Here is a 22,286-nt window from a genome sequence, read left to right on the forward strand (position 1 = left end):
TTGTGTCTGATGACATCATGCCACTTATTAATTCAGGAATTAGAATCCCCAAAGGAACATTTCAAATTCAATTTCCCAATTATTTTCACACATCCAGGGACAACATATTGTTGGATAAATTGAACAGCCCACAAAAATAGATGTGGGCAATGCAACATGTGCTAATTCTGCAGCCAGAGCTTGTAACACAGGTAGCACACCAACTGTGTGTTGTCTGTTGTTTATTTGAGTGATCTTTGCATTCAGTTTTGCTAACTGCACTGTTCATTGGTGGGAGACATCAGTGGTGGGGGGGGGGGCATGTGGTGAGACAGCAGCCACATGTGGGAGAAAAGCAGGGAGGCAGCGAGGGCAATGTGGTGCCAATTTTCTGGATTGGATGGGTCACACATGAATTCCGCAGTATCCATTGCCCTTATTGTTGCCTGTCAACCAGTGAGGCCAGCCTGCTGCTAGTTGGTTGAGCTGGGTCCTGAGCTGCTTGAGGTTGTTTTTCCAAGGTTGTCTGTAGTTGCTTCCATTGAACATCAGCAATCTTCCACCATCCATGCTGCAGCCAGATGCGTAATACTGCCTGGGAGCACGAGGTCAGGCAAAGACATCCAGAAAGCGCTAAGGGAATGCAGAGCACTGCTGAATGGAAGACATTTCACATTTCATGTTTCCTAGGGAACTTACATTTTCGAGGTTTGTTGAAAAAAGGATTTATTTCAAGCTGTTTGGAAATAACTGGAGTGGTTCATTTAAAAGAAGTTGTCAAAAGATCATTGTAGTCATTGGAGGCTTTTTTTTAAAACAAGGCTTCCTAGAAATCACAGGACTGTTGATAACTGCTTGTTTTGACGTAGATCCTACTGGGGTTGTGCAAACAGAGAGTGGATGGAGAGATTGGTAACTGGTCTTCAGTTAGGGTCAAGGATCCTGCACGGAAGGGTTCCAAACTGGCCTCTCTCATTTCTGAGATAAGAATGCTTCTGTTGAGTTCAGAGTGAAACTTAATTGTTCTTCTGGTAGAATAATTGAATGAACTTCTGAATATTGCATTTCCTCGACAAACTGTTTTGGAAATACTCCAGAGAAAAATGTATTTGTTTAGCGATTTGATCACACATGCAAGAATACCAGATCAACAGACTTTGAAACATTCTACATGTCATCTTTTTTGCCTCAAGAATAACAGTGGAGAAACAGGCTATTTGGTTAAACAAGTCCACACCAACTCTCCAAAGAGTATCCCACTTAGTCTCACACTTCCTATCCCTTTAACCCTGCATTACACTATAGGCAATTTAGCATAGCTAATCTCCCAAAGTACACATCTTTGGGCTGTGGGAGGAAACCCATGCAAATACAGGGAGAATGTGCAAACTCCGTACCTGAGGTTAGGATTGAACCTGGGACTCTGGCATTTAGAGGCAGTGGTGCTAAACACTGAGCCAACTTCGCCCAACCTTTATTTTTTCAGAAAGCCCATCTCTGCAGAGAAATCCTTTGCTTTCCCCTTTTCATCAAGTGTTTGCGTCTGTGTGTGTGCGTCTGTATGTGTGCATGTGCGTGTGTGTCTGGGTGTGTGTGTCTTGTGTATGTGTTTTGGGGATATTTGGAGGGATAACATTTGTTGCTACTATATGACTGCGTACGTTAGCCAATTATTGCATCTTCATTGAGTAAGTTTTGTTTTGATAATAAGCCAATAATTATGCTTATTAAGAAACTTGCAGACAGATCTTTTTATTTTAAAAGCTGATAACATTTTAAAAGTTATTTTTATTTTATGTCTTGACTTATGGAGTAGGCAGGCTGCAGCATCTCTGCACTCCTCCAACCTCAATCATAGTCGTAATTTAGTCAATGCGGCCTGATTTCACTCAAATTTTTTTTAAAATATTTATTTTGGTGGGTATTTCTGCATAGCAAATTAACACTGCTGGTCTGTGATTGAAAGAACGATAAGTACAGAGCTGTTAATGCTTGGAAGTTGGGCTTACATTTTTGTATCTTTTTTCCTTTTTTTTTTCAGCGGATGGCGAGGCTAACAGTGTTGCCCATGAGAGGCTCGCTAGGAGTCAGACCAAATAAGAATTACAGATATCTTTTCCTCAAAGACATTAGTGAACCAGATGGGTTTTTTTAAACACCTTTTGACAGTAGTTACACAATTACCATCAGATCGGCTTTAAAGTCCAGAGTTTTCTTTTGCTGAATTCATAATTCACCATCTGTCATGGTGGGATTTAAGAACATGTCCTCAGAACATTAGCCAAGGGCTCTGGATTACTCTTCCAGCATCATCCCAACTATGCTACTGCTTCTTGCTCATGTAGGAGAATTGATCTCTAAAACATATGGCTTCCTGCTAAGACCTCTTCACTACTTCCTCTTCCTCTCTCTCTATTCAGTTTAGCCTTTGGTCATTCTCCAATTATTCTTGCTTCCAAAAGAAGGTTTACTATTGCACTGTGTCTGGAGGCAATTACTTTGTGCAGAAGCCTATAAGTCAGCAATAAATTCCTTTAGTATCTTCCACTTCAGCCCCTGTACAATATTTCAACATGAAACAACTATAATAAACTTATGAAGTGTAGTAACTGGAGAAGGTACTAACTAGCAACTAAATCGTTAAAGATCCATTCACAAAGGCTAGTTACTGTCTTACTTGCTGCTGAACATTGTGAATAGTTAGAGAAAGTGCTGCAGCCATCAGTTGGCATCAATAACATCATGATCTTTGTATGCTTCCAGCAAATATTCACCACACACATTAGTGCCTGCATCAACTCATCAACCTAGACAAATGTGCTCCCTGTGCAGTGAATACAGTTTTAGAGCTTGAAGGACATTTATAGTGCCAAAATAAATGGTATTATTGAACTTAATTTCTCATCCAATGTCATCAAATACCTTATATAAAGCTGCCTTGGCTTTCAAATAAAAGAAACAAGGTATACAGGACTACAATTAAATATTATTCCAAACTGCAGAAGATCAACAGTTCAATCAATTCACAATTCAATCACAGGTTTGTGAAGGTTTGGAGTTCTGCAACATTAAGCTGTGTAATTCTGAATACTCAACACAGGACTGTAATGTGTAGATCTTAAACAGGGTAAGTTCTCTTTAATGATGCAGGTTGTAAAATCTTATCTTTTCAATTAGCAGACTGAAAGAGAATGCTCAAATTTCAAATACGATCTCAACGTTTTGAAGTATAAATGGGTACTTATTGAAGTACAAACCGATATTTTTCGTTTAGTTTTGCATCCATGTCAAAGACAGATCAAAGAGGTAGATCCACATTAATCAAATAATTTTCAAACACTTATGCTGTCATACACTATGTTATTACAGAGTCATTCAAATTAAACTAGTGAAAAAACAGAGATCAAAATGCAACTCACAATGAGTTGGTTACTTTTCCATCTGGACACACTTTACCATACTCAACTTCACACTCAAGTAACTCTTTGGCTCAGTGGTCATATTCCAGAATCTGGACTACAGACTTTGGGAAGTATCTCTTCTCCAGAGGCTCCCAGTGAGTGGGAATTGGAGCTCTAGCCCTCAATTCCAGGTTGACATCCATGTTAAACACTCAGATTTGGTGATTGTGGGAGACATTACTTCACATTATAGGTGATAGAAGCCCTTTAAAACTTTCCACACCCAGTGGGTGGATTAACCACATTTACAGCTACACAGCATGTGCTCACATCTCACTCTGTCAGGTTTAATCACATTGTGCATTCTTTCACTACTTCAAAATGTTCTCCAACTGAACCGTGCGAAGGAAGGAAAGCTTCATTTTGCAGGCATCCAAACCTTTTGCTTCAAAAGCTATTTCCTTAACTTTTACACAAGTTATCTCACCCGCCTGAAGCATATTAATGGTGTCTGCCCTCCATAAAATTGTGCCCACTTATGAAGTTGGGGGGGGTTCTTCTATTAGTGTTCAACAAGGCAGGAAGATTGTGATGCATCTCAGATTAGCTGAATCAAGGCATTTATCCTTGTGAAAGACTCATCCCATTCAAATGTTGACTTTTTTAGCACAGAAATGAACCCTGTTACTGATATGATCTGACATGGGCAGTTTTTTTGTTAACTGCAATGCAACACTACAAACATAATTTTTAAACGGATGTGGGGAGAGCAGAGATAGAAAGGAGATGCACCATGTTGCAATCTCCCCAACCCTACCACCACTTTGCATGTCTCAAATCACATGGCAGGCAATTGGGAATGCATCTGACTCAATGAGAACTGAAAGAACTGCGAATGATGCAAAACAGAAGCCAAAGCAGAAATTACTGGAAAAGCTCAGAAGGTCTGGCAGCATCTGTGGACAGAAATTGGAGTTAACGTTTCGGGTTCTGAGGAAGGGTCACTGGACCCGAAATGCTAACTCTGCTTTCTCTCCACAGACACTGCCAGACCTGGTGAGCTATCCCAGCAATTTCTGTTTTTGTTTGAGTTTGTGACTGACTCCATGGGTAGTCAATGGTGAGTGCTGTATAAATCAGGAGATACAGACGTCCATTGACTTTCCCTCTGATTTTTGGTATGTGGGCCAACTGTTGGGCTCAGGCAAAGCAGTATTGTCCTGAGGTCAGTGATGGTCCAGGATTTGAAGGCATGAGTGTGTACATATGCCGAGGAAACCTGTCTGTTGAGAAAAAGGAGGGAGCTTGTGCTCTTAAAAATGTTCTAAAGTTTTTAAGCAGTCAGTAAGCTGTCTAGATGTCTTAAGCTGCAGTTTATCTCAGCAGAACTCCACTCTCATTTGCAATGGGACTCCCCAGGGGAAGTTGCAGAATTTATTTCCCAAGTTCAGGCATTGCTTGAGTTCAAGTTGCTTTTCCATGCATGCCTTCGGTAAGTTGGCAGGTGAAAATAAACCTCAAATTTGCCATGCCTAGCCAAAGTAAGAAAGACGCGTTCAAATAGAAAATTTCATGCTTGGTGGATGTCCAATTTACAATTAATTAAGCACTTTTCGGTGTGTTGCCACTCATGCAATGCTGTCAATTATCAAAAATGTAACAGGCTCAGTTAAAATATCTCCTGATGAGAGTTTAATCTACATTCTGATAAGAACGCTTTTAACAAAAATAAGCTATCAAAGCTCATCTTTGAAAAAAATTATAGTACATTTTATTCACATGGGACCTCCAGACTTATGTGAGACAAAATGAATAAACAATAAACAACCTTAAAAGGGCAACTTACTGAGGTAGGTTTCACAAACTATTTTTTCAAACACTTTTCTTTCAAAGGATTTCTTAATTAATCTTGATATCCTAATTGATCATCAAAGCCAAAACGTAAATTACAGTTGATTTCAGGGAGGTGTCAGGGTAATTTCTAGTAGATGTAGGAAAGGGAGGCAGATCTTGTTTAATTTTTTTCTGTGTGAGATGCTGCACTTTGAAATGATTAGTTTAATTATCGTTAGAGTAACAGATGAAAGGTAGCAGGTCAATGTGAGAACTCAATGGAACTGACTAGCATACTCTTTACTCAATAATACATTTTAGTAGAATTTTAATCAAATTTCACACGTTTCCATCTATACTAGATTATAGCTTTCGTAATTACACAGCTTCTAGTGTTTTCTATATTTGTGTTTACAGTATATTTATTAACTTACATGTGATCTCTTTTGTTAGTATTGTGGCTAGTTTATATTTACTTAACTGAAACTTAATATATTAAAGAATACTCTTTAATTTGATTAAATTGGAGGCACAAGAGCAAGTTTATATTGGCTGATGTTATATCATGGTGGAGCGATATTGTCTCACTCTTTCCTGACATCTTTTAAAAAGATATTTATTTATATTCTGACCTAAGGTGGCATGAAGTTAACATTCGGTGGAACTTTTCACAGCGGGCAGTCAACCTCTCAAGTAAGAGCTCAGCGATTGCAATGAGTGCGGACTTACTGCATACATTCGAAAGGGAGCTGGCATGCACAGTTACATGTTGAAAGAAAATGGACCAGTAATGGTGAAACCGAGAGGCTTCCTAATCTCCTGGAGTGAACCTGATTCACTTTGCAGGTCAGAGAGGAACTTGCCATTACCTTTCTCAAAATTGAACAGAGTTCTTCCCTTGGATTTTTTTTTAGTTCACCTCAGAAGACTGTACGTATACAGGATGAGGAAGGTGAAATTTGCAACTGTACAATATGGAAGTTACGCCATGCTGAAATGAACCTTTCTTGTCCTTTCTCAAATGTTCATTTTGTAAAGAACATTACAAAAAAAGTGCATTTACACTGAAATAAATCAAACTTGTTCCCGTTTTAGAAAGCTCAAATATATGATCCAGTCTCAAACCTTGAAAATAAATACCACATATCAGACTGGACTTCTGTAGTCTTATTATTTCAAGCTGTGACATTTTCATTGAAATAAGTAATATTATTTGCTTTGAGAAAATCTAGCCTCCGTGCCTTTCCCACTAACCCACACCTCTGTCCTATGTTTATTCAGATTATAAATTCTGAATCGCGTTTACAACAATAACTCATTTATTTAATGCCTTTTGTGTCAAAAAAGTATCCATAGTGCTGTATTGTTAAACAAACATTGATAAATTGAAAATTTCGTCAGATGGCAAGTCTAAGGGGAGTTTTTAAAGGAAATGGCATAGCCTCATGGTGGTAATTTCAGATCTTTGAGCCTAGACAGCTAAAAGCACAGCGACCAATGTGGGGAACAAAGGGAATACATAAGGGATCAAATTGGAGAAACTCAGAGCTCTCGGAAACTTATGGAGCTGGAGACAATTATAGAGGCTTATCATTTTATTAGATGGCATTTTATATCTAACTGCATTAGTGAAGCCCTCAGTACTTAAACAAAAACAGAAGTTGTTGGAGAATCTTAGCATCTCTAGACAGAAAGCAGAGCTAATGTTTTAAGTCCAGTGATCCTTCTTCAGAACTGAAGATTCTGAAGTCTCTCCAGCTATTTATGTTTTTGTTTCAGATCTTCAGCATCCACAGTTCTTTATTTCATCTTTCCTTAGTACTTATTACAGATTGGTGATGTCGTTGAGCATGTTGAGTTAGCTGGCTGTGTGATTTTTGTCTGCTCATTTGTGTCTATATTCTGTGCCTCCATATGTCCCTTTGTTCAGTGTGATGTTACGTCTGTGACAATATCTTTATCTACTGCTCTCTCTCTTTGTACTGGCTTCCCCTTGCGCATTGTTGTGGTTTTAGGGGAAATGATCAGCGTAATTAATATATTTATCTTGATGTCAAATTTTCTCTTGATTTTGAACATTGACATTCGGGTGGTTCTGTGTCATTGTTTTTTATGTTTGAGTTTATTAAAGCCTGATGTCTGTCTGTGCATTGATGATTTTGAGTATTTTCTGACACCATTGAAAGCAAAATATTAATAATGTCTTATTTGTTTTAGTATTTCCTTCTGGATGCTCAAAGATCTGTTTGCTCAATATGCTTGTAGTTCTCCGGAGTCTAAAGGTTAAAACTTAAGACTGCTGGTGAAAATCACATCCAATGGTCTCCTGTAATGTATGTTCACTATTCTGAATTCTCTTCTATTCTGCTACTGAAGCCATTGGTGTTTTACTGGGGTTTGTTGCCATGGGAGTCAGGTACACACCAACACTTCCATAAGACCGTAAGACCATAAGACATAGGAGTGGAAGTAAGGCCATTCGGCCCATCAAGTCCACTCCACCATTTAAATCATGGCTGATGGGCATTTCAACACCACTTCCCTGCACTCTCCCTGTAGCCCTTGATTCCTTCTGAGATCAAGAATTTGTTGATCTCTGCCTTGAAGGCATCCAATGTCCCGGCCTCCTCTGCACTCCGTGGCAATGAATTCCACAAGCCCACCACTCTCTGGCTAAAGAAATGTCGTCTCATTTCAGTTTTAAATTTACCCCCTCTAATTTTAAGGCTGTGCCCACAGGTCCTAGTCTCCCCACCTAACGGAAACAACTTCCTAGCGTCCACCCCTTCTAAACCATACATTTTTTTGTAAGTTTCTATTAGATCTCCCCTCAACCTTCTAAACTCTAATGAGTACAATCCCAGGATCCTTAGCCATTCATCATACGTTAAACCTACCATTCTAGGGATCATCCGTGTGAATCTCTGCTGGACACGCTCCAGGGCTAGTATGTCCTTCCTGAGGTGTGGGGCCCAAAATTGGACACAGTATTCTAAATGGGGCCTAACTAGAGCTTTATAAAGCCTCAGAAGCACATCGCTGCTTTTATATTTCCAACCCTCTTGAGATAAATGACAACATTACATTCACTTTCTTAATTACGGACTCTACCTGCAAGTTAACCTTTAGAGAATCCTGGACCAGATCCCTTTGTACTTCTGCTTTACGAATTTTCTCACCATTTAGAAAATAGTCCATGCCTGTATTCTTTTTTCCAAAGTGCAAAACCTCACATTTACTCACATTGAATTTCATCAGCCATTTCCTGGACCACTCTCCTAAACTGTCTAAATCTTTCTGCAGCTTCCCCACCTCTTCAGTACTACCTGTCTGTCCACCTATCTTTGTATCATTGGCAAACTTCGCCAGAATGCCCCCAGTCCCTTCATCCAAGTCATTAATGTATAAGGTGAGCTGCAGCCCCAACACTGAACCCTGCAGGTCACCACTCATCACCAGTTGCCATTCTGAAAAAGAGCCTTTTATCCCAACTCTCTGCCTTCTGTCAGACAGCCAATCCTCAATCCAAGCCAGTAGATCACCTCGAACACCATGGGCCCTCACCTTGCTCAGCAGCCTCCCATGAGGCACAGTATCAAAGGCCGTTTGGAAATCTAGATAGATAACATCTACTGGGTTTCCCTGGTCTAACATACTTGTTACCTCTTCAAAAGAATTCTGACAGGTTTGTCAGGCATGACCTCCCCTTACTAAATCCATGCTGACTTGTTCTAATGTGACCCTGCATTTCCAGGAATTTAGAAATCTCATCCTTGACAATGGATTCTAGAATTTTAACCAACTACCGAGGTTAGGCTAATCGGCCTATAATTTTCCATCTTTTGCCTTGATCCTTTCTTAAACGGGCAGTCCCTGTGAGCGGGTCAGGGCTGCTGGGGGCAGTACGCTGTGAGCGGGACAGGGCTGCGGGGCCCAGTCCCTGTGAGCGGGTCAGTGCTGCGGGGAGAAGTCACTTCGGGCGGATCAGGACTGCGGGTAAAAGTCACTGTGAGCGGGACAGGACGGCCGGGGGGCAAGTCGCTGTGACCGTCTCAGGAATGCAGGGGCAAGTTGATCAAGTGAATTCTGGTTGTTAAGAAAGCATATGGTGTTTTGGCTTTCATTAACAGGGGAATTGAGTTTAAGAGTCGTGAGATCTTGTTGCAGCTCTATAAAACTTTGGTTAGACCGCACTTGGAATACTGCGTCCAGTTCTGGGCGCCCTATTATAGGAAAGATGTGGATGCTTTGGAGAGGGTTCAGAGGAGGTTTACCAGGATGCTGCCTGGACTGGAGGGCTTATCTTATGAAGAGAGGATGACTGAGCTCGGTCTCTTTTCATTGGAGAAAAGGAGGAGGAGAGGGGACCTAATTGAGGTATACAAGATAATGAGAGGCATAGATAGAGTTGATAGCCAGAGACTATTTCCCAGGGCAGAAATGGCTAGCACGAGGGGTCATAGTTTTAAGCTGGTTGGTGGAAAGTATAGAGGGGATGTCAGAGGCAGGTTCTTTACGCAGAGAGTTGTGAGAGCATGGAATGCGTTCCCAGCAGCAGTTGTGGAAGCAAGGTCATTGGGGTCATTTAAGAGACTGCTGGACATGTATATGGTCACAGAAATTTGAGGGTGCATACATGAGGATCAATGGTCGGCACGACATTGTGGGCTGAAGGACCTGTTCTGTGCTGTACTGTTCTATGTTCTATGTTCTATATGTTCTAAACAAGGGGGTTACAACAGCAATTTTCCAATCATCTGGGACTTTCCCTGACTCCAGTGACTTTTGAAAGATCACATCCAAAGCCTCCGCTATTTCCTCAGCCAACTCCCTCAGAACTCTAGGGTTCGGGGCCAGGAGATTTATCAATTTTTAGATCTTTTAGCTTTCTAGCACTTTCTCTTTTGTAATGCCTACCATACTCAACTCTGCCCCCTGGCTCTCCCTAATTGTTGGCATACTACTCATGTCTTCCACTGTGAAGAGTGACGCAAAGTACTTAATAAGTTCTTCAGCTATTTCCTTATCTCCCATCACTAGCCTTCCAGCATCAATTTGGAGCGGCCCAATATCTACTTTTGCCTCTCGTTTGTTTCTGATGTATTGAAGGAAGCTTTTACTATCATTTCTAATATTACTAGCTAGCCTACCTTCATATTTGATCCTCTCCTTCCTTATTGCTCTCTTTGTTATCCTCTGTTTATTTTTGTAGCCTTCCCAATCTTCTGATTTCCCAGTGCTCTTGGCCACTTTATAGGCTGTCTCTTTTTCTTTGATATATTTCCTGACTTCCTTTGTCAGCCATGGCTGTCTAATCCCACCCTGGATAATCTTTCTTTTCTTTGGGATGAACCTCTGTACTGTGTCCTCAGTTACACCCAGAAACTCCTACCATTGTTGCTCTACTGTCTTCCCCGCTAGGCTCTGCTTCCAGTCAATTTTCGTCAATTCCTCTCTCATGCCCCTGTAATTACCTTTATTTAACTGTAATGCCATTACCTCCGATTTTGCCTTCTCTCTTTCAAACTGCAGACTGAACTCTACCATATTATGATCGCTGCCTCCTAAGTGTTCCCTTACTTTAAGTTCTTTTATAATGCCTGGCTCATTACATAGCACTAACTCCCCCACTGACCATTATTTACCAGCACACTGCAATAAAGTCAGCAATTGACAGGATGGGGAAAGACATCAAAACCAAACCTAATAGCTTCTCAATATTTTGCCCAGCTATGAATATTTGCAATAAGAATTGTTGGATTCTGATCGAACAGTGCGATTGCCACCGAATATTTCACCTCTTTAACCCCAGATACCGAAAAGTTAATTATAACTGTAAGATAAAAAGGAAAAGTCACCATAATCCCATAGGTTTTTTCTTTCATTAGAGAGAGATGACTGGTGGCAGTTTAACCTGATGGTCAACACGCCTCAGGCAAGGGGTGAAGTTGAGAAAGAAGGTGCTAACCTCATTCAGTGTGGGATCTGAACCCACTTTGTTACTGTCATTCTGCATCACAAACCAGCCATCCAACCAAAAGAGATGACCACCCCATTTGTATCACTGCAGCAATCCACTCACAATGAGACCAAATTGAGAATTTCCTGCATCTCTTCCCTGCCATGGGTTGGACACACTTAATTGTAAATCAAACCCATCTCTTGTCAGTTCTAAATCTGACGATAAATAATAATCATTAATTTGATGTGTGGAGCAGGTAAAATACATTCCAAATGCTATCCAAAAGATTTGAGCAATTACCTTCACACAATCTGCGGACAACAATATCTTCAAAATATTTCAAATCTTCATAGGACGGCACCATGACCATGTGAGTTGCAGAGCCAGCGATCTTTAGCAATGATTCCTTCTGTGCGTCACCAATTCCCATAGCGAAGACTGTGATACCATTATTCCTCAGCGTCTGGGCAGGAACGGCTGCATCATCAGTACTTGCCCCATCTGTGAGTACTACCGCCACTTTGTTTACACCAGGTCGTGCTCCTTGTCGGATGTTGAAGACATCATCATAAATGTGAAGGAGAACGCTGCCAGTGGAAGCAGTTCCACCCAAGTAAGGGACCAGACTAATTGCTTTCTGGAGATTAGTACCTGAATCAAAAGCATCAAGGCCAAAAATTGTCCTAGATCTGCTGCCATAAATCACAAGGCCAACTTGGGTAATGTCACGATTAATCTCAAACTGAGTGACAACACTTTTCACATAATCTTTCACCTTATCAAAATTGTCCTTTCCAACTCCAGAAGATGCATCCAAAGCAAAGACCAGATCTAGAGGCCTGGATAAGCAACCTGCACAGAGAGAAATAAACACAGAATTAAAAATTCCCTCTAAGTATCAGTTTCCAATGACGTGCCCATGCAAAAGGGAAAAAGCCACAAGATGCAAGTGAATGCATTGGAGGGAATTTGTACCAGCTTCTGCTTGTATGGATTTGGACAGCAGCAATAATGAGTACTTACACAACATCTTTCATCTAAAAACTGTCTCACAACCACTTTCCACTCAGGCAGAAGGAAAACGAACATCATGCCAATAAACGGAAAGATAAGGAAATGTAACTCACGGCTCTAACAAAGTGATGGATTGCAAAAAGGATTTTAAAAAAGGAAGCAAGCACTTAGGGAATAAATTCCAGAGAGCTGGCTGCCAACGTCTAAAGGCTCTCCCACCTAGAGTGGAATGAAAGAAAGACAAAGGCATAAAATGTAAGTGGAATTAAAGATTCAGGGCAGAGGTAAAATGAGGTGAAATCTTGGAGTAGTTCCAAAGGAAGGAATAATGAATACAGTTAGGGACATGTGGGAGAGGATAAACATGACAGTTTTCAATAAATTATAGCTATGAGTAGTACTGGTTGGGGAGCTTACAAGCACATCAGAAGAGCAACATTCAGAAGCATTGATGACATATAGCAAAGCTACAGCTTTTAAACGGCAGCGATGGGTCTGAGGCAATCAATGCCGAAAAGGTGAAGGTTTCTGTCATGGCAGCTCGGGTCAGACAGGACTCCAAGAGTGCAAACTAACTGCTTCAGATGATACAAAGGGAAGGGAGAAGAATCAGAGACAATGAAGTGAGATCTGAAGATGATGCCTTTCATCTAAAAACTGTCTCACAACCACTTTCCACTCAGGCAGAAGGAAAACGAACATCATGCCAATAAACGGAAAGATAAGGAAATGTAACTCACGGCTCTAACAAAGTGATGGATTGCAAAAAGGATTTTAAAAAAGGAAGCAAGCACTTAGGGAATAAATTCCAGAGAGCTGGCTGCCAACGTCTAAAGGCTCTCCCACCTAGAGTGGAATGAAAGAAAGACAAAGGCATAAAATGTAAGTGGAATTAAAGATTCAGGGCAGAAAGTGAGATCTGAAGATGATGCCTTTCTTTTTCCATTGTGAACTGAAGCAAGCTGTGATTTATCCATAATTGTCTACAGACATGGTGGCTGATCAGTGTCAGAACAATTGAAGGATCAAGGTATCCATTTGGGAGCTGAGTGCAGCCAACGGTTGATGTCACCAAGGTAAAGAAAAGGATGGACGTGGCCAGGGGGACACTGTTATGGGGGTTTAAACAGATGGCCTTTGCTGGATATGAATGAGTAATATTCAGGTTAATAGGAATATACCATTTAATCACATGAAAACAGGTAACAATGGTAAAATGTAGAACAAGGAACAAACATGCACAACTAATGTTGAAACTGAGGAGGAGGAGTTAGGACATACAACACACTGAAACAGGACCTTTCATGATGGCTTTGGTTGGGGCTGTTTTGATGCTGTGAGGAGATCAAGAAACAAACTGGAGGATTCAGACAGCAAGTTATGGGAGTGCTGTGAGGCAGTAGCATGTACAAGGGCTTCAGTGTGAAAAAAACTGCTAGAGATGAATTGGCATTCAACAATGGTAGAAGGGTCAAGGGTGAATTTTTTGAAAAGGGGGTTTGAAGGTTAACTTTAGTCCTCAGCCAAATTGTAAAAACAGATTGGTCCTTTCCTCGGGATGTTTGTAATATTATAGCTGCACTGTTCCTGTTGGAGGTTGTAACAAAATCTGTGAAGTGCATTCCTGGCATTTTCCAACAATGTGGGTGCGACAAAACATACATTGTAACATACATTGTATGTTTTGTCTGACAGAGAGTATATTTTGCCTGATAGAGGTGAGATGCTGAGATACCAATCAAAAAAAAAATCATTATGCTGAGTTTGAGAGATTCCTAAAGTTTTCCTAAAGAATTGCAGTATTGAAAATCTTCATCTTTTATCCTCAATAAAGTGATATGATAGCCTATTTAATGGAAACGTAACATAGAAATAGACGACAGCTATCGCTCTTGTTAGCCCTGCATAGAATCATTTTCCCATTGCCATTGTAGCTAACCTACACATTCCTGAACATGATGGACAATTTAGCATGTCCAATTCACCTAACTTGCACATCTTTAGACTTATGTATCTTGCACAACTCTTTGCTTGACAGGTTGGCAAAAGCCTAGCTCTTTGGGTTTCACCAGTAAAGCTCTTTATTGATTCCAGATTTGCAACAGGTCTTCTCCTCTGTCTGTACACAAAAATTTACCTCCATATGGGGTACTTCCACCTAACACTTTTGATGAGCTAGGAAACTTATCATGTGGGACATACACTGAGCTCGTAGCACAATGTGTCTATGCACCCATGTTCTATCACACTGTGCTCTTATCTGAGGAAAAGGCAAAAGTGAAGGACAAGTTTAGGAAAGTGTACGTGCCTTGATTACCAACACTGCATATTTTTGCGCTGAGTTCAGGAATCTTTTTAAACAGGTTCTGTGGATTTGAATATGTGATAGTATGCTGTGGATTTCCTGTAATTCCATCCAGTTCAGACTGACGACTCTCGCTACCAATGGCAAGAAGGAAGACCTTTTGTTCCCTCGCATTTTTGGCAGATTCAGCAACTGAATCTTCTGCTTTTGAGTCAGATAGCAGAACTAAAACACGGGGATGATCTTTCGCAAGTGCTGAGCTGGTTTTGAATCCAATCTGGGCGAGGTAATGCAGAGCTTTGCCAGTTTTTGTGCTGCCCCCTTTAAAATGCATTGAATTGATCACTTTAACAATGTCTGACACATCACTGTGCTGACCCATTGGCAACTCCATCTGGACACCATCACTGAATTGTGCCACTCCAACATTGACTTGAGTATCTGCAGTCAGCACAGCATGGAGAAATTGCTTCACAAATGTTTTGTGCTGAAGAAATCCTTCATGGGTCATTTTGGAAGAGCCATCGATCAGTAGCAAAAGATCCACGTTGCAATCTAGGCCTTTCTGTGGAGCTGTTAAAGTAAATAAAACATTCTAAATACATCTGCATGTAAGTACCATGTCTGAAAACGTTTTAAGTTATTTCATTAACACCGTAGACACTTTCGGACAGTGGGACAATGATGGCAATAGAGTAGTGGAATAGGTCAAGCAGGACGACCCTACGGAAACCTAGCAAAGACCTGATGGATTGAAAGGCCTCCTGGTATAATGAATCTATGAACTGTCCAACAGCAAAGGTTGGGATCACGAAACATTTTATTCAGGCTCCTGCACCAAAATTGCTGAGGTTAAGCATTGACTGCACTGCAGTCTTATCCATTACACTGTAATATTTATCCTGTATAATAGTACAGAATATTTTGAGAATAAAAATGTGCTTTTTTTAAAATTTAAAAGGATCAGTAAGGAAAGGACTGATAGCTAGCTAGGCAAAACATCATAACCTTGTATTTTTTTCTAAATTTGTAATGTGATGATTGCTTTCTAACTACCAAGTCTCTTGTGACCATCTCAAAGTCATGGTATCAGACCATACATTGAAAAGCATTCTGATGGCAGACATAGAGGCACAGTGAGATTAGATAACAGCTGATAAGCAGATAAGACAAGCAGATGCTAGTCAATCAGGTACAGTTACTAAGTCTGTTTTCTTATCTATAATTGGTAAATACAATTGATAAAACATCAACCTTGTTTGCAGAGAAATGCTGTACTTAATGGATACAAATCAGACCTGGTTAAGTATTTCTCTAAACCAGCAAGGAAACTAGTTGTTCTAGTGCCAGTCAATAGCGCACAGCCTATTACTAAATTGAAAAATACAATAGGGGGCAGTTCTGTGCCATCATCCACTGGCACCGCATGATGGAAATTCAGGTATGAACAATACCAGAAAAGAATAGGGCTCCTTCAGAATTGTGGAGCCGTATTTTCACTCTGCCAGGTCCCTCATAGCACACTACAGTCAGGGAAAGCAAACTGTGGCACCTTTTCCACAGCAGTCAGGAGCTCTATTCTGAAATTTTAAGATTCAGTAGCTTCTTCACTGTCACTGAGTCCATATTCTGGAATTCTCTCCCTTAAGGTATTGTGGGTCTTCCTACACTTAATAGACTGCAGCAGTTCACAAAGGTAGCTGATCATTTTCTTCTCAAGGGCAACTAGGAATAGGCAATAAATGTTGGCCCAGTCAACAACACCCATATCCCATGAATAAATAAAAAAACGAATAATTTCCTGAACATTCATATTACATCTGCAACCACTTGTTCTACCAGTCACACACAAATATCGATTGCCAATTGCATGAAGAAATAAAGCTTAACAAGCCTGGCACTATTCCTGACTGAGAGGCAGGCACCGATTCTTCTCTGAGATAGATGCAGTGATTGTAACAAGGTCAGACAAGTGGACCTCATAGAAAATGAGTTCCCTGATTGCGGCTGTTAACCTGGTCCAATCAGGGAGACCTTGTTGACACAGAAGAACAGGAGTGTCAGACATCCTGTTCATTCTGAAAGCTGGCTCTGAGGGAGCTGGATGAGTGTCAAGGACTCTCCATGTGTATATAAAAAATGGTGATTTGGTGGTCGGAAACTGGCCTTTGTTAAATTATTTCAATGGGGTCAATGCTAATCTTAATGTGGTTACTAGGGCTATGTATGACCAGATGCTGGATGGATTCACCCATGAATTCTCATGGCCTCTTTGCAGGAAATACCTCTTGACTACATAGTCAGGGTAGTATTTATCACCACAGCTTGGGCATAAACTTGTGTAGCCAAAATGCCCAGTCATTACAATATGCATTCAAATTTCTGAAGTAATCAAACTGATGTTTCAACATGTCACACAATTTCTCTGGAGCTTTCTAACATTGGTATGTTTGATGTGGTTAAATTGTTCCATTTGCATCCATGAAATTGGTTGTTTAAATATACTATGACATTAAAATAAAGCCAGAATTCACAATTTGCTATCTCGCGAAGTATTGTCATCTTTTCTTTTACTAACTTTCTTAGTATGACATGAAACTTTAAAGTATGCATAATTGGGGAAAATGTAACACTTCTAACATGATTTGAAACTCCAGCAATGTTTCAGGCAACTTAAATTCTATTGCGGTTTAACTGTCTTCACTGAATACAAGTACAGCAATTCCAATGTGTTATTCTCAATCTATCAATTCTGGTGCATAATTCTTGTCCAAAGTAAAGCCCTCCAGCTGGCAAACTATGTATGGTACTAACAGCATTCAGATGATTGAAACAATGATGAATTGACTGAGGGTTTATGTGGTACCAAATTTGTACGCTGCACTAAATACTCACAATGCTGAATAAAGCACAATTTTAAGGAACAGAAAGAGCAAGTGGATTGCGTGAAAACTTCTATGCATACATTTAGCGATAATATCTAAGTATATGTGAAGACAATTTACCACAAGTAACATCTCCTCCAAACGCTGTGGGGCACACACAGTGGTACTTTTCAAAGTCTTCAGCAATACATGTGCCGCCATATTGACAAGGCTGTGAATCACAGGGATCTATTAAGGATTTTAGACAAGCATTGTTAAGATTTTCACTGCTGCTATCTATTATCAAAAATAAACTAACGTCTCTGAAAGAGCATCTTGGCAATAGTTGATAAAGATCCACAACTAACTATGCAAGCCAGTAGGATTAGAAGATATCACTAAAAATATATATCCATGGCATAAAAAGTTACATGCATGCATTTCTTTATATCCTGTATGAATTGGTGATTACCTTTCAAAATTCTACTCATTCTGCATTGGTGTCTGCAGCTTGGAAATTTGCAAAAGTAACCCAACTATTTAAGAAAGGAGGGACAGAGAGAATATAGGAGACTACAAGCTTATCAGTCTGAAGTCAGTAGTCAGGAAAATACTAGAACCTATTGTAAAGGATGCACTTGTTGGGCATTTAGAAGATAATTATGGATAGACAGTAACAACATAATTTTATGAAGGGAAGATCATGTTTGACAAACCTGATAGAGGCTTTTTTAAGGATAATACTGGCAGGGTCATTAAGGGGAAGTTAGTGGATTTGGTGTATTTAGATTTTCAGAAGGCTTTTGATAATGTTCCAAAAAGGTTAGAAAGCAAAATTAAAGTGCATCGAATTTGGGTTAGTACACTAACATCAATTGAGGATTGGCTAACAGACAGAAGCAGTGGATACAAATAAATGGGACATCCTCATGTTGTCAGGCTGTGACCAATCAAGTACTTTAAAGGTAAGTGCCAGGACACCAGTTTTTCACAGTGCATTTGGATGATTTGGAAAATAGGGGATCAACTGAAGTGATCCCAGATCTGCGGACAATTCAAAACTCGGTGAGAATGGGAACTGTGTGGAGGATATAAAGAGGCTTCAGGTGGATTTAATCAGACCTAGAACTGGGCAAGATCACGGCAGATGGAATAAAATGTGAATTAGTGTGACATTATCCATTTTGATTACCTTGGTTGACCTCACCAAATGCATCCCATACGTTGAATTCCTTTTGGCATGTCTGCCTGCCAGATCAATCCATTCATGTTCCCCTGAAGTCTACGGCTATCCTCCTCACTCTGAGTTACACTACTAAATATCATCTTGTTGGCAAATTTCTTGATTCTGCCTCTACATTTTTGTCCAAATTGATAACATACACCACAAAAAATGGGGGACTCAGTACTCAATCCTGAAAACCACAGGAAACACCTTTCTTGTTACAAAAACACCCATTAAAATCACTCATCGTTTCCTGACATTGAGCTAATTTTGTATTCAGCTTGTTACACTCCCCATAGCAACATTTTTTTTAACCAACCTGCCATGTGGGACCATGCTGAAAGATCTGTCGTATCAATCAAGACCACTAAATTGAGTCTAAGTAGTAAATTAGTTCATTCCTGGGCTGCTTCTCAAATTGCATTTCAAGGTTGTGCTTTTTTATACTAATTAGATTTCTAAAAAGCCACATCATTTACAAGCAGATTTACTGTAAGACAGAGTAGTAGTCCAGACCTCACAAAAACAGCTGCCTATTGGCAATGCCAAAGGCAATTTAATAGTAATTTATACAAGTATCTTACCAGAATCATCAGTTATTCTCACAGTTATATTAATGAAAGGGAACTGCTTCAAATGAACAACAAAATGGGCTATATAACCAGGATAATGAGTGGGAACTTTTATGTCAGCCATACATACCTGGGCAAGTTGTTCTGTAGCATCGAGTAAGGTGTGTTTTATAAACTCTCTTCCAACTGAAAAAAAGGAATATCTGGGAGTAATTAATTTATTTCCATGCACAGAACATACAATATTATGAAATAATATCTAATCTTATATCTTTATGAATAATATCTTTACATTACAAAACCATCTGCAGTGTAGTAAAAACTAGTTCACCCACTTGATCCTTTACCAAATCCTTTCACATTGTAGCTAAAAACATTTTATCACTGTGTTATTCAATAATGTAGGAATGCAGTGCTATCCTGAGAGTTAATTAAGATGGGCCAAATAGTCTTCTTTCACCATAGAAACCTGGTGAAATTTTAATTTTTTTTATGGGCCTTCAGTTTGAGATTTTTTCAAATGGCTTTTGAAAATGCATATCCAGGAGATAAACTACATGAACCTGAACTATACAGTGACCTGGGCTTTGCAGTGTTAATGATGGCAAAGCTTTCAGTGTTTGTCTTAATTACACCTCTCAAACTGACAGCAATTTCTGGAGTGTGCACATGCATAGTTAAATCTTGATCTCACAAGGAATTAAGGGCTAGGGGGAGAGTGCGGGGAAGTGGAGTTGAAATGCCCATCAGCCAAGATTAAATGGCGGAGGGGACTCAATGGGCCAAATGGCCTTACTTCCACTCCTATGTCTTATGGTCTTATGGCCTTAAATGTGGAAATCCAAAAAGGGCTGTCAGTGATTCTATGCTTGTCCACAGACTTCAAACAAATTGAAATCACTAAGCTTGTGAGAACTTGTGTTTTGGCATCAGCAGTCTTGAAGAGGTTAAACATTGTTGTAAGAGGTGCAGTTTGCTTTTTGACAGTGCTCAAATTTCATAATTATTACTGAACAGCCTCATAAGCACTAAAAAAATTATACTTGTGGAATGTCAACTTTCTTCATTATGTTAAAACAATTACAAATAATTCAAAAACATTTGTATATAATTTACAATATCTTAGCTTCAAACTTAACCACATGTAAATGCTCCGATATTTATTTTCCTTTCTACGAAATATTACTAGAAGTTATGGATAAATCAGTGCTTTTTATCATCCTGGTTTTCCATTTATGAGAATGCTTCATTGTGATGGCTGCTTAGCTAGTTAACAGTACCACTGTTGTTGGATGCCTGGAGATCCCTTTGACTCAATGCCAAAGGCAAACTAACTTTGCAAGGGAGAAATCCATACAACAGATGGTTAAATCCTTGTGAGCTTCCCTCTTTGAGGTCAGTTCTTTGCTGCAGACTGCTAAATTCAGGTCAGTGTTTCACTTCATCAAAAAAATTTCCTATTATATTTTCAAGCAGGTCTTGCCTTTAAGCAGTCTTTGATGGCTGTCATAATTATTCAACTCTCCTCTAAGCATTAGGTAACTTTACCTTGAATTATTGGATTGACGAGTTCATCCACAATTTAAACTAGCGGGTTAGTAGATGTCTAGTTTATTCTGCTGTCTTTTCTTGTTATATTGTTCATCCTCCATGTGCTGCTAGCGTTTGCCCATCTAATCATGGTTAGAGCCTCTTTACTTCATCTCTCACGTACTCAAGTATTCAGGATGCCTGCCACAAAGATCATCTCAACTTCTGTAAGATAATTTGTTTTGTGTGTTTCTCCAACAAACTTTCCCTGCTCCTCTCACACAGCTCAGACTTGACATGATGATAATCACTGGCCATGTCATGAACTTCAACCGTATCAACCTCAGCCTTTAGGTCACACTGGACACTTTAAAACATTCCACATTTTATTTTCTCGTCAATGTTTCTTTTCAGGAAAATGCTACCTACCTGTAATAAGGACACATTGTTGAGAAAGGCCCACCATGTCCTTTTGATCCCTTCCAACACATGAAGTTTCCTTTAAATTCCTTCACTGTTTCTAGTGACTTACGATGACAGAAATGGGATTCAAGTTTACATGCTGAAAGGAACCAAGATGCAACGTTTTAATTGTACTTGTACAAATGTTTGAAAATTAACAGTTAAAGCTTTTTCTTTTCTTCTTACAAGGACATGCATTCTTTTTAAAAGTGGTGAACACACTTTGTTGAAATACACACCCAGGTTTTCGTTTTCTTCTAATAAGTCTAACTTGCCCAACTTGGCATCATTAATTATGTAAAATTATGTTTAATTGTGCACGTTTGTTGGGTATTTACTTCAAATTCAGTCACATTTCTATAAATAGTCATATATTAATATTGCAGTTATTTGGGTTGGGTGGTGTATATTTGTAACTGTAAATAAATAGACAAGTGTATAATGATTAACTGCTCTGTCTTTCACCAAATGGCTTTTCAAAATAGGCTAGGTATGAGATTATTTTCCTAGATAGCAGCAGGAATAATTTAAGAGTTATTTATATTTGAAAAGCACATCAGCTAAAGTGAACACCTGATATTAGTCTGAAAGCGATGATAGGTTTAAAATACATATGCGATAATTCTCAATTATAGTGTACAATGGAACGTAAAAGGTTGAAGTGATCACACATCTGCCAATGGCATTGGAGTGAAGTCTGAACATTTTAGATAAGCTTTTCCACAGTTGGGTAGAATGTTGGTGAGGTCACCTCTGTTGTATTGTCTCCTTATTTAAGAAAGGAAATACATTTATTAGAAGAACTTCAGAGAAGATTTACTTAACTGATATCTAGGATGGGATGTGTTACTTTCTGTGGGAAGATTGGACAGACTGGGCCAGTATCACTGGAGTTTAGAAGAATGAGAGGTGATCTCCGTGATACATACAAGATCCTGAACATACTTGACATAAGGAATGCATAAATCTGCTTTGTAGGAGAGGCCAGGGTGAGGAGACACAATTTAAAAATAAGCAGCCTTTCACTTAAGATGAAGATGAGGAGCATTTTTATCTCTCAGATGGTTGAGAGTCTTTGAAGCTCTCTTCTCCAAAGATAAAACAGATTTTGAAGCAGGATCCATGAATACTTTTATGGC

The 22,286-nt window shown here is 39.6% G+C and overlaps 1 protein-coding gene and 1 long non-coding RNA gene across 4 annotated transcripts in view; one reads left to right on the top strand and one right to left on the bottom strand.

Annotated features, from left to right (window-relative positions):
* LOC132210783 (uncharacterized) overlaps positions 1-5,962 on the top strand; it is a 28,446-nt gene extending 22,484 nt beyond the window's left edge. Inside the window, exon 3 of the long non-coding RNA XR_009446969.1 lies at positions 5,851-5,962. This is a non-coding gene — a long non-coding RNA (uncharacterized LOC132210783). The remainder of the gene's footprint in view (positions 1-5,850) is intronic.
* Positions 1-22,286, bottom strand: part of vwa2 (von Willebrand factor A domain containing 2) — a 71,634-nt gene that overhangs the window by 6,511 nt on the left and 42,837 nt on the right. For all 3 annotated transcript variants that reach the window (XM_048551152.2, XM_059652912.1, XM_059652913.1), the window contains exons 8-12: positions 21,115-21,247; positions 19,286-19,341; positions 17,500-17,607; positions 14,498-15,067; positions 11,476-12,027 (exon numbers count right to left, since the gene is read on the bottom strand). In XM_048551152.2, coding sequence (XP_048407109.1) covers positions 11,476-12,027; positions 14,498-15,067; positions 17,500-17,607; positions 19,286-19,341; positions 21,115-21,247 — 1,419 coding nt within the window. The remainder of the gene's footprint in view (positions 1-11,475; positions 12,028-14,497; positions 15,068-17,499; positions 17,608-19,285; positions 19,342-21,114; positions 21,248-22,286) is intronic.

The sequence above is a fragment of the Stegostoma tigrinum genome, chromosome 20 (genome assembly GCF_030684315.1).
Source record: "Stegostoma tigrinum isolate sSteTig4 chromosome 20, sSteTig4.hap1, whole genome shotgun sequence".
Lineage (NCBI taxonomy): Eukaryota > Metazoa > Chordata > Chondrichthyes > Orectolobiformes > Stegostomatidae > Stegostoma > Stegostoma tigrinum.